The 17,636-nt window shown below is 40.8% G+C and overlaps 1 protein-coding gene across 1 annotated transcript in view; it reads left to right on the top strand.

Moving 5' to 3' along the window:
• Positions 1-17,636, top strand: part of LOC117345793 (phospholipid-transporting ATPase ABCA1-like) — an 815,268-nt gene that overhangs the window by 719,197 nt on the left and 78,435 nt on the right. Inside the window, exons 43-44 of the mRNA XM_033914956.1 lie at positions 7,354-7,416; positions 11,408-11,514. Coding sequence (XP_033770847.1) covers positions 7,354-7,416; positions 11,408-11,514 — 170 coding nt within the window. The remainder of the gene's footprint in view (positions 1-7,353; positions 7,417-11,407; positions 11,515-17,636) is intronic.

The raw sequence follows: 17,636 nt of genomic DNA, 5'->3' as shown, positions 1-17,636 counted from the left end.
TTGTAAGAGAATGAAATGCTTTTCATCCGACTATCCAATTTGACTGTACCTCTGATAAACACAGTATTACTTTTTTGGATATCAAAGTATAACTTGTGGATGGTGGTTTCTCTACTTCTGAGTTTGTTAAACCTACAGATCAGAATACTTTACTGGCATTTGACAGAATACACCCTAAACAAGTCAAGACTAGTAATCCTTTTTCACAATTTATCCACTATCGGCTGATATGTGATTCAAACAGGCTGCAGGGAATTTGAAACAAAAATTGGAAGACAGAGGTTATCCTACAGTGACAGTCCATAATGCGTTTAAACGGGCTTTATGCAATAACCATGAACTTTTGTTGCAAGAAAGATCTAAGCCTGTGATGGACAATAAGGTCCAATGCACTCTGAAGTTCAACAGCTCATCCAATCTGTTAGCTTTAGCTGTGAAAAAACATCTGGCTTTGTTTGAAGTTCATCCTGTGCTATCTCAAATTCAATGTCAAATATCTTTTGCTTGTAATTCTAATCTAGCGGACATTGTAAGTAAATCTGATGTTTGGTCAGCCAGATTAAATGAGTAGATGGGTCATAAAAAATGTAATCACTGTATGAGGAGAATGAAGAATGTGAGATTTTCCAGTGGGAAAAAGCCGGAGTGGAGTTACAGCTGAGACATAAAACCTTATGTGAATCTACAGGGGTAGTTTATGTGATAAAATGCCCTTGTAACAGATTATATGTGGGGCAAACTTCAAGAGCATTTAAAACCCGCCTTATTGAACATCGGTCCTGCATTAATACTAAAAAGATTGAGGCACCTATGGTGCAACATTGTCTATCAGTTGGACATTGTTTTGAGATTTTAAAATGTTTAATTTTGGAAGAAGTACACTTGGGTAAGTGAGGAGGGGATCTGAAAAGAAAATTGAGGCAATGTGAGCAGTTTTGGATTTTTAAACTGCAGTCCATGGAACCGGAAGAACTAAATGCAGCTATTGAATGGCAAGTCTTTTTCTGATTACTGGCTGCTTTGGATGCCTGCTATTAGCCAGCAAAGGGAGTGTGCGTGAACCCTTTGACATCAAGGGCAGGGCCAGGAAGGAGTTTAAATCTGTCTGCTGTCTCTGAGTTGATGCCGTGGTTAAGGAAAAGAATGTGCTATGTGCTTTTGAAGCCCTTTTTCCTGAGGAAACAATTTGAATGTGAAACAAGACTCTTGTTGAAGAGGGGTTTGTTTTGTTTTGGTTTCTTTATTTTCCATTGGCTGTGAGTACTCTCTGGGAAGTTTGTGAATATTGTGCTGGGCTGCCTTTGGATGTTGCTGAAGAACTGTGTGCCTTTGGGATCAAGTGTGTGTTACAACTGAAGTTGGCTCCTGGGAGAACTCTTTGTAAGACTGTGTAGAAGCACGGCTAGTTTTCTTTTTCTGTTTTTGGACCTGCTGTGTGCTGCCAGCCGTTGAGAGACCAGAGTGTGTGCAACTGGAGTTGAGACAGTTCCTGAACTGAATAGGAGTACCCACTACTATTTTTTCTCCCAGCTAAGTACCGTATTTTCACGTAGATAACGTGCACCCGTGTATAACGCGCACATGGGTATAGCACGCGAAAAACACAAATTTATGTACAGAAATTTTTATATACCGCGCACACCCGTATACCGCGCATGCTGCCCGACTCTCCTTTCGCCCGCCCCGACTCTCCTCTGGCCACCCCGACTCTCCTCTCCCCCTTGAAGTCCTGTCCCCACCCTGAAAGCCTGATGCCCCCCCCCCGACCTCCGATACACCACCCCGCAGGACCGCTCGCACCCCCACCCCGAAGGACCACTCGCACGCACTCGCACCCGCACCCCCACCCTGAAGGACCGCTCGCACCCCCACAGCCTCCCAACCCCCCCATCATGTACAAGCTCCTACCGGTTTCCTGCTGCTTCCTCTTGGCGGTCCCGACTCCCCGACACGAGACACGATCGGGGCAAGAGGGAGCTCAAGCCCTCTTGCCCCAGCCAACCGCAGCACCCCCGACACGATCGGGGCAAGAGGGAGCTCAAGCCCTCTTGCCCCCCCGACTCCCCAACACGATCGGGGCAAAAGGGAGCCCAAGCCCTCTTGCCCTGCCGACTCCCCGACAATATCGGGCCAGGAGGGAGCCCAAGTCCTTCTGGCCCTGGCGACCCCCCCCCCCCCCCCCGCTAGTTGTTCGGGCCAAGAGGGAGCCCAAACCCTCCGGGCCACTGCGACCCCCTACCCCCACCCCGCACTACATTACGGGCAGGAGGGATCCCAGGCCCTCCTGCCCTCGACACAAACCCCCCTCCCCCCAACGACCGCCCCCCCCAAGAACCTCCGACCGCCCCCCCCAGCCGACCCGTGACCCCCCTGGCCGAACCCCACGACACTCCCACACCCCTTCCCCGTACCTTTCTGCAGTTGGCCGGACAGACGGGAGCCAAACCCGCCTGTCCGGCAGGCAGCCAACACGGAATGAGGCCGGATTGGCCCATCCATCCCAAAGCTCCGCCTACTGGTGGGGCCTAAGGCGCCTGGGCCAATCAGAATAGGCCCGGGAGCCTTAGGTCCCTCCTGGGGGCTTGGCCTTGGGCACATGGTCGGGTTGGGCCCATGTGCCTCAGGCCCCGCCCCCAGGTGGCTGTACACTGGTGATTATACCCTACTCTACAGTCAGGTAGTGTTCAGGTTTTTCTCAGACTAAATGTCTGAGTTTTTTACTGAATTTCCCACCTGACATAGAAACATAGAAACATAGAAACATAGAAAAATGATGGCAGAAAAGGGCCATAGCCCATCAAGTTTGCCCACTCTAATCACCCACCCCCTCGACTTTACCCTTCTAGAGATCCCACATGTGTATCCCATTTACTTTTAAAATCTGGCACGCTGGTTGCTTGAATCACCTGCAGTTCGTTCCAATGATCAACCACCCTTTCGGTGAAGAAATACTTCCTGGTGTCGCCATGAAATTTACCTCCTCTGATTTTCAGCAGATGCCCTCTTGTGGCCGATGGTCCTTTAAGAAAGAAGATATCATCTTCCACCTCGATACGGCCTGTGATATATTTAAATGTCTCAATCATGTCTCCTCTCTCTCTACGTTCCTCAAGCGAGTACAGCTGCAATTTATTCAGCCTTTCCTCATACGGGAGATCCCTAAGCCCCGAGACCATCCTGGTGGCCATTCTTTGAACGGACTCAACTCTCAGCACATCTTTTTGGTAATGTGGCCTCCAGAATTGAACACAATATTCCAGGTGAGGTCTCACCATGGATCTGTACAACGGCATGATGAATTCGGGCTTCCGGCTAACAAAGCTTCTGCGGATGCAACCCATCATTTGTCTAGCCTTGGATGAAGCCTTCTCTACCTGATTGGCAATTTTCATGTCTTCACTGATTATCACTCCTAAATCCTGTTCCGCTACAGTCTTGGCTAAAGCCTCGCCATTTAGTGTGTAAGTTCTGCACGGATTTCTGCTGCCAAGGTGCATGACCTTACATGTAAGAGGAGCCGATGTCTGCGTTTCGTTTTGATTAAGTTTTTGTGTACAGTGACAGTTCAGAGTAGTGACTTTTTTGTTCAGTTATTATATATCTTAAAAGTAAAAATTTGACAAAAATTCCTTTACTCCACAATTGAATTTGCTGTGGGTGAGCTCACAGCATTTTGGATTATGGCAACAGTGAAGCCTAAGCAAATAGAAATCATTTTTGCCCTCTTTTAAATCTTTGATGGGGTTAGATACCCAGAGAAAGGATCTTGGGAATAGGGTGGAAGGTAAAAATGGGGTAAAAAAAATTTAAAGCACAGATTTTGCTTTCATATACTACCAGTACATGTACTGATAGAAATCAAAACAGAGTATATATAAAAAAACACACAAATAAACAGAATGAAACAAAACCATTGCACACATCTAATCCAGTGGGCACATTCATAATAACTCATATGGAACAGAATGGACTGTTTTAGATTTGAGAAATGACAGTCGCCTGCTGAGACTTTGGTCTTCAAAACAGATTGATGAAGGAATTTTAATTCAATTCATGAACATTCAAGAACATGTTCATTTCTCTTACTAGAAATGACTTCTAATGACATCACAGTTACATGTCAATTGAACAAATTCAAAGAAATGATAAACTGTTTTGCAATAAGAATGCAACAATTCCTAGCTTTGGGAAAATGGAAAAAAGTAAATATAACTCATCTCAGGCCTCGGCATGGAGGACTCGTAGCACACTTGGATGCAATCTATAGTATCATTTTGTACAGTATGTGCAACATTTTTGTTATGAAAAGAAATGTGGAGCAGCATTTTACAAAGGATATCCAACTCATAATATGGATGCCCATCTCTGGATGTTACGAGTGGATGTCCATTTCTCATGCTTGTTAGAACAGCCTATTCTAAAATACTGTACATGAGAAATGGATGCCCAATTCAAATTTGCCTATCAATCGGTTTCCTCAGCTTTTGTTAAAGACAGTCTGATTAAACATAGGCAATTAGAATGTCTTGAAAATCGAATGAGAGCTAAAACATTGAATTTTCGTATTTATCGACTGCCACCTGAGATTTTGTTATGCAAATATTTGAAGGAGGTATTGCTTTTGAATAAAGTTGAAGAATTAACCCTCTCTGCTATGAAACTGCGCTAGCAGTTTCTAGCGCAGAGAGCCACGCTGAATGGCTCGCTCTGTGAACGTCGGGAGCAGCGCAGGCCATTCAGCGCGGCTCCCCATGCTAGAAACTGCTAGCACAGTTTCGTAGAAGAGGGGGTAAGTATTTCTGATTGTAGGTATATTTCTGTGATAAAAGCCGAGACTGTTGAAGGCAATGCAAAGGAAGGTGTGAACAAATCAATTAATTTAACAGATTTCCTTAAATCCTCTCAGGAGGAAATTACTAGAGAAACCCTCTTTGCAACCTTATCAACATAACAGGAGAAAATACATGTTTTGTAAAAATATTCCTGGATTAAAAATTCTCCGTTTTGTGGTCAACCCATCTGGATTTTTCCAGATTTGGCTAGGTCCACACAACTACGTCACAAAGAATTTTTGAAATTGAAGGATAGAGTTATGTCCTTTGGAGGCAATATTTTTTTCTTCAATTTCCTTGCAAATGTGTAATAACTTTACAGTCTAATAGATATATTTACTTTGACCCTTCTCAGCTTGAGAGATTGTTGATTGAAAAAAAGTTTCTGTAGTAGGTTAGGGGATTTAGGGGACATGTTAAATATAAAAGGAGGTTCCGGTGTGAAAAGGAGATAGGGTCCATATTTCTAAGCTATTAATTGTTAAATAATTTCTTGTTGCCTCTTCTCATTGGTGTGGGCTATGTATTTCATTTACATTATTTCATTTGAAATATGTAATTAAATAATGATTAATTTTAAAAAAAGAAATGAATGCCCAGTTGCTGGTAAAGGCCAGCATGAATATCCATTTTACAAACCAGGGGAAAACAAGGGGCATGAATGTCTTTGTGCCACCTAGATATCCATGAGGAGCAAATGGATAACCTAATGGTTAGAGCAGTGAGAAGGGGATTCACCCTTAAGTCCTACTTCTGCTGTTTGTAAACTTTTTTTAAATTGAGAGCTCTCCAGGGACACCCTGCTGTACCTGAATGTATACCACTTCATGGTCTTCAGATCTATAAGTTTCTTACATGTTCAGGTACAGTAGTTATTTTTTCTCTTCCCCTAAGTAAACAGAAGTCAAGAGCTGAAGTAGAATTTAAATCTGGGTCCCTTGGTTCTCAGCCCATTGCACTGAATCTGCATTGAAGTATATTAAGAAGTGAATTTAAAAAAAATTAGTACCATGAAATCTATAATTCCTGAAACTGGCATAAAGCCTTGTATTCATTGCTAGTTTTACATTTGGAGGGAGGGTGGGGAAGAGCAACCATATGGATGTGACATGCCTTAATACCTTCAATGGAGAAGTGTTTACTCAAAGCATCTTTTTGTGATCCTGATGTGGCTAGTATTGGGTTTAACTAACACTCATCTTTTTGGACATAGACTTGTTTTCTCCTATTGAAATTAAGAATTTGATATCCATAAGTGTTACTTCCCTATTCCCACCCAAATCATATGCCCTTGCCATTGCAGTTTTTAAACATCCATAATCTGGCTTTATAAAATTGAGATTTGGATGTCCATGTTTTTCCCTCACAAGTGCCTTTAATATGTAAAACTGGTTGTTATTTCTTATGTCAACTGTACACAGTATGGTCTTTTTTAAGCACTGATGCCTTTCATTCATTAATTATAGCACCACTTATGACAAGACTGGACTATTGCAATATTATTTATCTGGATGTGTTTTTGGCTATTTTTTCACTTACATAAAACAGATCATGTCATGCCCGCAGAAAATAATTATCATTGGTTACTAATTTAATTTCATATTCCATTGAAGATCCTTTTGCTTGCATTTTGGGCTTTCATGAAGGCACTCCACACTTGACATTGACTATGCCATACTCTCCAGCTTGGGTCCTGAGCTCCTTGAATGATTAATATATGGTATATTAATATAAATTAATATATGATATTTTGATTCTAAAAATAGCACCTAGCTCTTAAGTACCACTGAGCGTGGTTGTCAATCATCTGCTAGACACTGTTTATAGAATTGTATCTAGTGGCACCTAAGTGGTCTTAAGTGCCAGTAGGCATTAAAACCTTAGACTCCTTGCCATTTATGCCAGGGTTTTCTTGACCTAAATAAGGACACCTAAGTCAAACCATGCTCAAAATCCACCCCAAATCTGACCTTAACTATACCTACTTACCATTAGGTACTTCGGTGTAGGCACCTACTGAGTTAGGCGCCTACTGGCTAATTAATTTTTAATGTTTTGTTAAATTTGTTTTTAATGGTGTTTTCAATTATCAGTGCCTAGTCCGATTTAAAAATGAATAGAACTTCGATTAATGGGTGTAAGGTTTTATCATCAAAATAATGTTTTACTGAGCACAGAAGTCTCAATATGTAAAAGCCTTTTTGAATCACTTCTAAAATGTGATCATTAAGGGTTAATGATCCCTAAATATCTAAATTTGGTAACAGATGGAATATTGATGGCTTGTTAGCCAATTAATTTGTGCATGCATCTCAACATGCCTACATTTGGATGCCCAAATCTAAGCTCCATATATGGAATTCAGGTGAAGGGCCTCTTAATCTTCTTCTGATGGTTGATGAGTCATTTTAGAGCTCACATATGCCATTTTGTTATCTTTGATTATACAGAATGCTCTATCAATTATACTGTACAATTCATTTCATACCTTTTAGCTATGCATTGTGCTTTATTGTAATAGGTTTATAAAAAGAAGAAGAAACCTGCTGTTAACAGAATTTCTGTGGGTGTTCCACAAGCTGAGGTAAGAATGGATCCTTTTGTAAAACCCTTCAGGCTTTTCATGGGTATTGAATTAGAAAATATTACATAATCACACCATTTCATAATACTATTTTTGTAATCAAAAACTGTGTTCACAAGGTCTGTTTTCCATGTGAGGATTGTGACTTAGGTTTGCAAGTATAATCACATCAGAATACATTACATTACATTAGTGAATTCTATTCCATCAGTACCTTGCAGTTCTAAGCGGATTACAAAAGAAGATAACTGGACATTTTCAGGAAAATTACAAATTAGGGTGCTGTTTACATGGTTGAGACTTTGATGGGAAATTTACAAGAGTGGGGATAGACATGGAGATGTGTTATGATTTCTTGATAAATTTTTTGAATAAAAGGGTTTTAATTTCCTTTCGAAATGATTTGAAGTCGGTCGTTGTTGTCAGCATGTTGGAGATGGGGTGATCAAGTTTTGCTGCTTGCGTTGCTAGTAGGTTGTCATACATCTTCTTGCGCTGTGTACCTTTGATTGGGGGGTGGGTAAATGGGATCTGAGTTTTCCTTTGTCTGATTGATTTGTTCCAGTTTAGGCGATTGTTTAGATATGTGGGGGCAGTGCCATTCATTACTTTGAATAATAGACAGTAGAATTTGAATAGTATTCGCGCTTGTATAGGTAGCCAGTGTGAGTCTAGGTATGCAGTAGTGATGTGGTCATATTTTCCTAGTGAATAGATCAGTCTGAGGGCTGTGTTTTGTACTGTCTGTAATTGTTTTATCATGTTTGCGGGGCAGGGCAGATAGAGGATGTTGCAGTAGTCCAAAGTCCTAGGACTAGGGTTTGGCCTATTGCTCTTTATTGAAGAATTTTCTTACTTTTCGCAAGTTGCGCATGACTATAAAGGCTTTCTGGATGGTCTTGTTGATTTGAACTTGCATAGTGCAGCATCTATCTATCATCACTCTGAGGAGTTTTAGGGCGGACTGTATTGGGTATTTGGTGGCATTTATTTATAATTCTGTTATGAATGGGGGTTTGTCCTTTTCAAGCAGTAGAAATTTTGTTTTATCTGAGTTCAGCTTTAATTTGTGGTCTATCATCCATTTTTTCACTGCTTCTAGTGTTTTTTTCAGTTTTTCTATTGAGGTGGGGGCTGGTGAGTCAAAGGGGAGGAGAATGGTGATGTTGTCTGCGTAGCTGAATGATGTTACGTCTACATTATCTAGACTGGACCCAAGGAAGGCTATAAAGAGGTTGAAGAGTGTTGTAGATAGTAGAAACCCTTGGGGAATGTCAGAGGGGTTAGACCAAGAGTCTGATTTAAGATCGTTTGTCTTTACTCTGTATGATCTTGATTTAAAGAATCCTTGGAACCAGGTGTATACCCTGTCTGAGATCCCTATGGCTTCTAGTATTTGTAGTAGTATGGTGTGGTCTACCAGGTCAAATGCAGCGGAGAGAGCAAGTTGAATTATCAACATCTTTCTGCCTTTGCTTAGGTGCTGTCGGGCTGTGTCTAGGAGATTTTCTACAAGTGTCTCTGTGCTTTGGTTGATTCTGAACCCAGATTATGAGGGGTGAAGTAGGTTGTGGTCTTCTATGGTCTGAGAAGACTGAACTACATCCCCCCACTAATTGAACTCTCTGAGATTCTTGAGAAATGTCACTAAGATTTAAATTAGAAAGTTATTTTCTTCCATTCAAGGGTTGCCCCTTAATGGTAGGGAAGTTTCTAGGAGGTTAGGAGGACTTACTGGCAGTAATACACCAGCTGGAGTCAGATGTTTGTCCATTGGCACTTTGATCTCATTCGGTCCAATTTTTCCTTTTACACCTCCTCTTCTTTTCCCCATCAAAACAAAATATGGAGCAGAGCACAATGCTCAATGCTCCAAAGTTGCTCTTAAGGGGCGCGCACAGGGTAGGCGGCAGATGTAGTGCCTGGAAAAGTCCCTCCGATGTCAGGCAAGGGTAGCCAGGGAAGTGCCTGCAGCTCAAGTGGTCTCAACCTCGCAACATTCCATGCTACCGATCCCAGGGCAAGCAGTGGCTTCCCCATTATTTGTCTGAAAAGCAAATTATGTACTTTTCCTCTAGGAAATTGTCCAAACCTTTTTTAAACTCATCTATTTTAACTACTGTTACCACATTCTCTGGCAATAATTTCCAGAGCTTAACTATTCTTTGAATGAAAAACTTTCCTCTTATTGGTTTTAAAAGTATTTTTCTGTAACTTCATTGAGTGTCCCCTAATCTTTGTAATTTTTGATGGAATGAAAATTTGATCCACTTGCACCCGCTCTACTCCACTCAGGATTTTGTAGACTTCAATCACCTCTCCCCTCAGCCATCTCTTTTCCAAGCTGAAGATCCTTAACCATTTTAGTCTTTCCTCATACGAGGTGTTCCATTCCCTTTATCATCTTGGCACAGATTTATATGGCCTGTGCCCTGATAATGGTAAGGACAATTCAAGATAAAGTATGAATATGCTATCATATACATTTTCAAAAGAGAAAAAAATCCATAAAGTGGCATAAAGAGGCAAAAATGAAGTTTTCCTCACCAAATATTTCCAATTTGCTCTTTTTGAAACCTATTTTCTAGATAGATTTCAATGCTGTTACTCAATAGTTTATTTAAATCTCAAGGGGGCATGTTAGAAGTGTGGTATGGGCGGGACTAGGGCAGACCTATGACTTAGATATTTTTATCAAAAACTCTGTGGAGAAGGTGAAGTTCAAGATGCAGGCTTTATTAAAAGTACAAATTAATAATCCACATGAAATATATACCTAGGACCCAAAGCATTGGGAACTACGGATCCAACACGGTCTGTGTTTCGACAATGCTGTCTTCCTCAGGGGTCCCTAAAGATCCAGATATAAAAGCTCATGGATTAATAACTAAGAACAAATTGAGTCATAACTCTGCGCAGGTGAGGAATTCTCAAAAGCAAATTCCTCACCTGCGCAGTTATGACTCAGTCCATAGTTCCCAACGCTTTGGGTCTTAGGTATAAATTTCATGTGGATTATTAATTTGCACTTTTAATAAAGCCTGCATCTTGAACATCACCATCTCCACAGTTTTTTTGTTTTTGCTGGATTTGCATTTTCTGTGGAGCTTCAAGGGTCAATTTCTTATTTGTGTTCTTGGTCATTTTTATGCCATAATCGAACATTTAAGAATACGTCCAGGGCACATTTTGGACTTTTGGGGCTAGATCTGATTTAATAATGAATATGTGCCCAAAGTGATAAGATGATCACTGGAGGAATATAAACATGACCTCACCACACTCCCTCCGTGGTCGCTGACCCCATCTCAGAACCCAAAGATATGAATAAAACAGTGCATATCCAACTGTATGATAGCTCCAGATGTTATAACCAGTCCTAGTAGAGCAGCAAGCAAGTCTCTTGAGTAGCCGAGTGGGTGGTGTAGTCAATATTTCACTCTTAACTACTACACTTATGATGGAATCTGTGAGCCTTCCAAAATCCACCCATATCCCATGTATCTACATATAGGTGAAACCTGCAGACATAAGGACTACTGGGATGGCATACACTTGGATCTAGTAGATTTTAAGTGGGTTTTGGAGGGATCACCATACAGTATAAGGGGGTTATGGTGAGATGTACTGTATACCTGGTCCTATTTATGTGAAGTTCACTGCAGTACTTCCTAAGGTGTCCCACTGCTCTGCTGGGTTGTCTGTGTGCCCAGTCTACAAAAAATGCTAACCACTCCTAGATCCCAAATGGCTTGTTTTGTGTGTTTTTGTTTTGGACATATTTCCCCCCCCCCCCCCCCGAAAATGGTTCAAAAAGATAGATGCACATCTGAAAAAAATGGCCATTTTTTTAAGAAAAACAAGAAAGACGTTTTATAGTTTTGAAAATGGGCATGTTTGGTACTGGATTTTTGTACATCTTCTGCAAAATGTCCACATTTGGATTTTAAATTCATACACACACATAATTTTAAAGTCTTTCTTTTCTTAGTGTTTTGGTCTGTTGGGAATAAATGGAGCTGGCAAAACAACAACCTTCCAAATGCTGACAGGAGACATTTCTGTTACTGGTGGAGATGCATTCATAAATGGATTCAGGTATGAAGCTTTGATAAACATAAACCCCTCTTTTACTAAGGTGCGCTAAGCTTTTTAGCGCGCTAAACGCTAACACGTGCATGTTATCCTGTGGACGCATTAGTGGTTAGCTCACGCATTGATTTAGTGCGTGCTAAATCCGCGCTAAAAGCTTAGCGCGCCTTTGTAAAAGAGGGCCATAGTGATCCCAGTATTAAGGGCCCCTTTTACAAAGGTGTGGTAGTGGTGCTGCTGTAGTAAATGCACTAAAGCCAATAGGAATTGAATGGGCTTTGGTGGGTACATTTACCACAGCAGCATTGCTACCATGGCTTTGGAAAAGGGGCCCTAAATCAATGAAATGCTAGATCAAATTTTATTTTGATTGATATTTTATTGACATGCTTTTTGGAATCTCCGATGATAGATTATTTAAAGATATTTTTAAATAAAATTTTTAAATAATTGCCACAGGCTAACAGCACATCCCCATGTTAAAGGCTGACACAGCACATGAACTTTTTGTATACTTTATTTTCCATATTAATCAGCTAGGAGGTAATTCTGTATGGAAGAAACCAAAATGAAGGTGCCAAGAAGCATGTAAATGACCAGAATGCTGGTACATATTTATGTATACATAAACAATTATTGTTAATGTACTTATGCATACATACCAGCCATATTCCATCTATAAGCTGTTCTATAAAATGACAGTGCATATGACAGTGCATAGTTTGAAGCAGGGCCGCCTTCAGGGCAGTACTACCAGTCCTGCATTCAGGGGCCCAGAGCTGACAGGGGGCCCGGGCTCCCCCAGGGTCCTAGGCAGTGTTGATCACCCAGGACTCACTTTGTCTTGGCGATCTAATCTATCGGGCCGATCAGTCTTCCTCTCCCCGACGTCAATTCTGCAGTCGGAGAGGAAGTTCGGGCCAGCCAATCGCTGCCTGGCTGGGCGGAACTTCCTCTCCAATGGCAGAATTGACGTCGGGGAGAGGAAGACTGATCGGCCCGAAGCAGGGAGAGCATGCGTCGGCGTTGGCTTTGGGGCCTGTTATCCATTGGTAGGTCCTGTTCCCCGATGGCAGTGGCAGTGGCTTGGGGAACGGCAGGGAGAAAGAAAGAAAGGGGGCAGGCAGGGAGACAGAAGGAAAGAAGAGAAACAGAAAAAAAGAAAGGGGGCATGAAGAGAGGAAGAAAAAGTTGGGGGAGGGAATGAGGTGTGCAGGAGAGGAAGCATACAGGCTGAAAGAAGGGAAGAAAGATTGGATGCACAGTCAGAAGAAGAAAGTGCATGAAATCACCAAAGGTAGGAAAAATGATTTTATTTTAAATTTAGCAAAGTGGAGGCAGTATTACCACAGTTTTCAAAGGAATTTGCCCAAATAACTTAATAGTTAACTGGGTAAATTCCCAGAGATGAAAACTTCCCTTCACTTACTATGCACAGTTCTGAATTTATATCTGCTGTCTATATTTTACAATATGGTCCCCTTTTACTAAACCGCAATAGTGTTTTTTAGCGCAGGGAGCCTATGAGCGTTAAGAGCAGCGCTGGGCATTCAGCGCAGCTCCCTGCGCTAAAAACTGCTATTGTGGTTTAATAAAAAGGATGGAGGGTATATTTGTCTATTTTTGTATGGTTGTTACTGAGGTGACAATGCATAGTCATCTGCCTTGACCTCTTTGAAAAAAACCCAGAATAGGAATGATAATTAACATTTTCTCAGCGTATAGTGTGCTTTGTGTTTTTTAATTTTATTGTTGGTAGATCATTTTGACTTGGTCATTTTAAAGTAGCTCACAAGCTCAAAATGTTTGGGCACCTCTGAGCTAGAGCGTTGAAACTGTGTATTTCTATTTTATCCCCCCTTTTACAAAACTGTGGAGCGTTTTTTAGCGCCAGCCGTGGTGGTAGCAGCTCTGATGCTCAGAATTCTATGAGCGTCAGGGCTGTTACCACTGTGGCTAAAATCCACACTACAGTTTTGTAAAAGAGTGAGGGGTTAGTTTGTGATGACATATTCCATACTAGGCGAAGGTGTTTTCTGTGTTCTGTGTGTTCGAAAGACATGGTTTTCTGTTAGGATTGACGGTGTAGGATTGATCTGTGCTGGTCTGGCTTGTTTAGTTTTACAATGGGTGTATTGATGTACTGCTCACTGCAATATGTAAGATGCTGCCTTTTCCTAGGTACTCATGTGTGACGTGTGGTTTGTTACTAAAAATCATGTTTTTCTTACAGATGGGGGGGGTGCCAAAAAATGATGGGCCCCGGGTGTTACATATGCCACGTACGCCACTGTATGTAAAGATACCAGAAAGCTGGCATAGCAAAAACTTTAAGTAAATTGTTATTCTTCTAAGTTTTGAGTATTTAACCCTCACACAATCTCACGGGCACTCGTTTCAAGTTTATTGAGATTTTGATTTAAACGCAATATCAAATATTTTCAATGCGTATAACAAAAATAAATTTGGGGAAATAAATAAAACCATTTGAACAATAAACATACAAAACATATCCATAGATGATTAAAATTACATAAGGAGTACAAGGATAAACTACATTTGTTTAAAAATGCGTTCTCCGCGCCTGCTCATAAATTTGTTGACTGGAAGGATCCAGCAATGTGGCCAGATGCCATTCAGGACAAAGACAGAGAAAGAATTGTGCAATTTGGATTAATGATGGAAGATGATTTAAAGCAAATGGCACAGTCTATGAGTAAAGATCTTGACGGACATTCTTTTTATGAATATCTCCTCTATGCCAAATTACCCAATGGATGTGAGAAGATTTTAAGGGACTGGCTTAGGTGGAGCATTAGCAGAAAAGTATGTGTGTATTCGGCCCATGGAAGAAGGGGGGGGAGGGAGAAGGGGTGCGTGGGGGGCCCAATAGGATTGCTCAGTAAGGGGCCCAGAAATTTCTGATGGCGGCCCTGGTTTGAAGGTGGGCATATATTTTGGTGGGGAACGGGCAAAATGCAAAATTATGCACTTAAAATACTATAGTTTCATTGTTCTAAAACTTTAAACTAATTCCTCAATATCTTAGCAGTTCTAGTTTTAGAAATAAAATTACCCCTTTTGTTTTGCTCCACAGCATCCCGACGTGTGTTCTTCTATGTAAAGATGGCCGCGGCATTTTTTAGTTCTATTTAAATCAGGTGACTCATTAACTACCTCACTGATTACATCAGTTCGGTGGGAGGAGCCTAAACTAGTGTCATCCATTCTATTTCTAAATTTCTAAAATTCTATATGCATGCTTTTTTTTTTTTTTTTTTTAGCAATATAGGAGCAAGTACTGTATTTATAAAGTGGTCATGCCTAAAATATTTATACTATTCTAGATACACTAGAATAGTATAAATAGGCACATAAAATAGTATAAATAGGCACCTAAATAGTATAAATAGTATAAAATAGGCACCTATATTTCTTTAGATTTCTAATTGGCACCTTCTTGACACCTAAAAATTGACACCTTTTGCAGAATTACCTACCACGTGATAAAACATCCTTCTGAATTTTAAAGTGGGTGGGGACCGAACCTCAAAGTTAATGTTTCTATATACTTTGAAGGTTACTAAAGTCCTTCCAAGCAGAATCCAGATGGACTTGGGGGGGGGTAGGGGTAGGCTACCTTTTGGGGTGGGGAGTTCTGGCAGGAGGGACTGGCCATCCCTCCTGCTGACAATCTTTGGGATGGGTAGTTCCAGCAGGAGGGATTGGGCATCCTTCCTGCTAGCGATCTTTGCGGGGGAGAGGTGTGTTGGGGTGGTCCCAGCAGGAGGGAGGGGTCCCGACAGGAGGAACTGGACATCCCTCCTGCCGGTAGTCTTTGCAGAGGGGGGAAGGTTGCCGTGGCTGCTAAACTGATTGTGGCAGGGAGATTCCCTTGCCACTATCAGCTCAGCAGCAACATTATTCTCTAACTGGCGCCTGTAACATGGGCATCAGAGAGTCATGATGGTTAGGTGGCTTAGGGCAATTCTGTATAGGCCAACCCTGTGAAATTCTCAAAAGCTGCTCAGGCGGCTTCTGAGACCAGGCACCCTATATAGAATCCGAGCCATAGAGTCAGACTCATAGACCTGTATACTTTGGAAGAAAGATGAGAGAATATGGACCCAATACTGAGAACCTCTCTTCAGTGCAGAGTTTTTCTGAACTTATTTTTAATCCACAAGTTTTCACGTTAGGTCCTGTTGGATCCCCTGAAGAAGAGAGTATTGTCAAAACACGGACCGTTTTGGGTCCATGTTCCCAGTACATTGGTTCTTAAATTTTTATGTGGATTATTAAGTTGAACTTCTAATAAAGCCTACATCTTGAACATCAACTCTCCAAGGACGTTTTTGTTCCTTTCGGATTCCTCCTCTGTGGAGTTATCAGGATCAATTATTTGCTTGTGCTTATTGAAAAATTACAGCATCAAGCCTGTAGCATATTTTTGTGCTCACCAGTTAGAATCAATTTGGACTGAGTAATAATTGTGAGAAATGGTTTATGCACCCTTCATCTAATGCATGCTTCGGTGAATCCCTGAGTGAACAGAAGCTGATGCAACCTTTATACTGTACAAAGGTAAACACGTCTTTCTGCACATTTTAGTGCATAATTACTACTTATTTGCTGATTTTTAACAGATTTAAAATAATAAAAGTAAACAAAGCAACTGCAACAGTGTGGACACTATTTCAGTCAGCACTTTGACTCCTCTTCGACAGAAATAACAACTTCCAAACATTTTTGGTAGCAAGCTAAGGGGGCCTTTTACTAAGGCGCGCTAGCCATTTTAGCATGTGGTAAACGCTAATGCATCCATAGACTATAATGGATGCGTTAGCATTTAGCATGTGCTAAAACGGCCCACACGCCTTAGTACAAGGATCCCTAACCCCCTGTTTTACTAAGGTACGTTAACCAATTAGCGCACACTAATTGAATTTGCTTGCGTTAAACGCTAACGCGTCCATAGACTAACATGCACGCATTAGTGTTTAGCGCACGCGAATTAGATTATCACGCGCTAATCGGTTAGCGCACCTTATTTACTCTATTTAAAAGATGGATCCTCGAAGGAGGGAGGGTTCTTGAGGGGGCAGACTTGTTGGGCCGTCGGCCCTTTTCTGCCGTCATACTCTGTTTCTTAGTAAAACAGGGCCTAAGTCTTTCTGGTCTTTCATTACAATATTCTAATAAATTTGCAATAAATGGTAGTGAACTTGTGAAATGTGTCATTTTATTCCCGTTGTATGAACTTGGAATCAAAACTTCTCTACTGTATAATCAATTAAAACCCTAAGCAAAGGGAGGGAGGGCTTACCAATATGAAGTGACTATTATAACCTTAAACAGCTCAAAAAGCAAAACCCAAAAGACTAAAATAGCCAATAGAGTCCAAAACAATATGAATAAAGAATCGGCTAAACAGTCCTTGAGGGAAAAGCAAAGGCTCAAAACTAGAATAATGAACATCAGTATGAGCCTTTATGGATGAATGAGAGACTATAAGCTCGGGCAGTACCTCATGGATGTCTAGCACCAGATATAATGAGGATAGCCCTATACATCATATAGTCCATGTAAATATTAACACTCAATAAGTGAAAATAATGAATAATCAATGCCTTGTTGACTTTGCCATCAAGGGGGAGGATTAAATAAAAAATAATGAAAAAATCTGAACAAATAATAAGTGAATACATTGTATTGTAGAAAAACTATAAATCTTAAACAGGCGTCAATAAACTCCCAAAAACCACAAAATGCGTAAGAACTAAAGTGCAAGTGCTTAGTGCTTAGAAAAAATTCAAGTATAGTACTATAAAATTCCGTGTTATAAAAATTGAAAAATCAATAGTCGTTAGTCCAAATTTCTCTCAAGCTGTAAACGTGATAACATCCATAGAAAAAATTTATGTAAAAATAGAAAATGTATGAAACAATCAATCAATAAAAATACAATTCATAAATATGAAGTTCATAGCCTTGCTTATATTGCTTATAATATGAAAAACTCAACAAAACTTCATTAAGAGTTCATATGAGTTCATATGAACTCTTTATGAAGTTTTGTTGAGTTTTTCATATTATTGAGTGTTAATATTTACATGGGCTATATGATG

The sequence above is a fragment of the Geotrypetes seraphini genome, chromosome 1, assembly GCF_902459505.1.
Source record: "Geotrypetes seraphini chromosome 1, aGeoSer1.1, whole genome shotgun sequence".
NCBI lineage: Eukaryota > Metazoa > Chordata > Amphibia > Gymnophiona > Dermophiidae > Geotrypetes > Geotrypetes seraphini.
The sequence above is the reverse complement of the archived record's forward strand: the minus strand, read 5'-3'. Positions and strand labels throughout refer to the sequence as shown.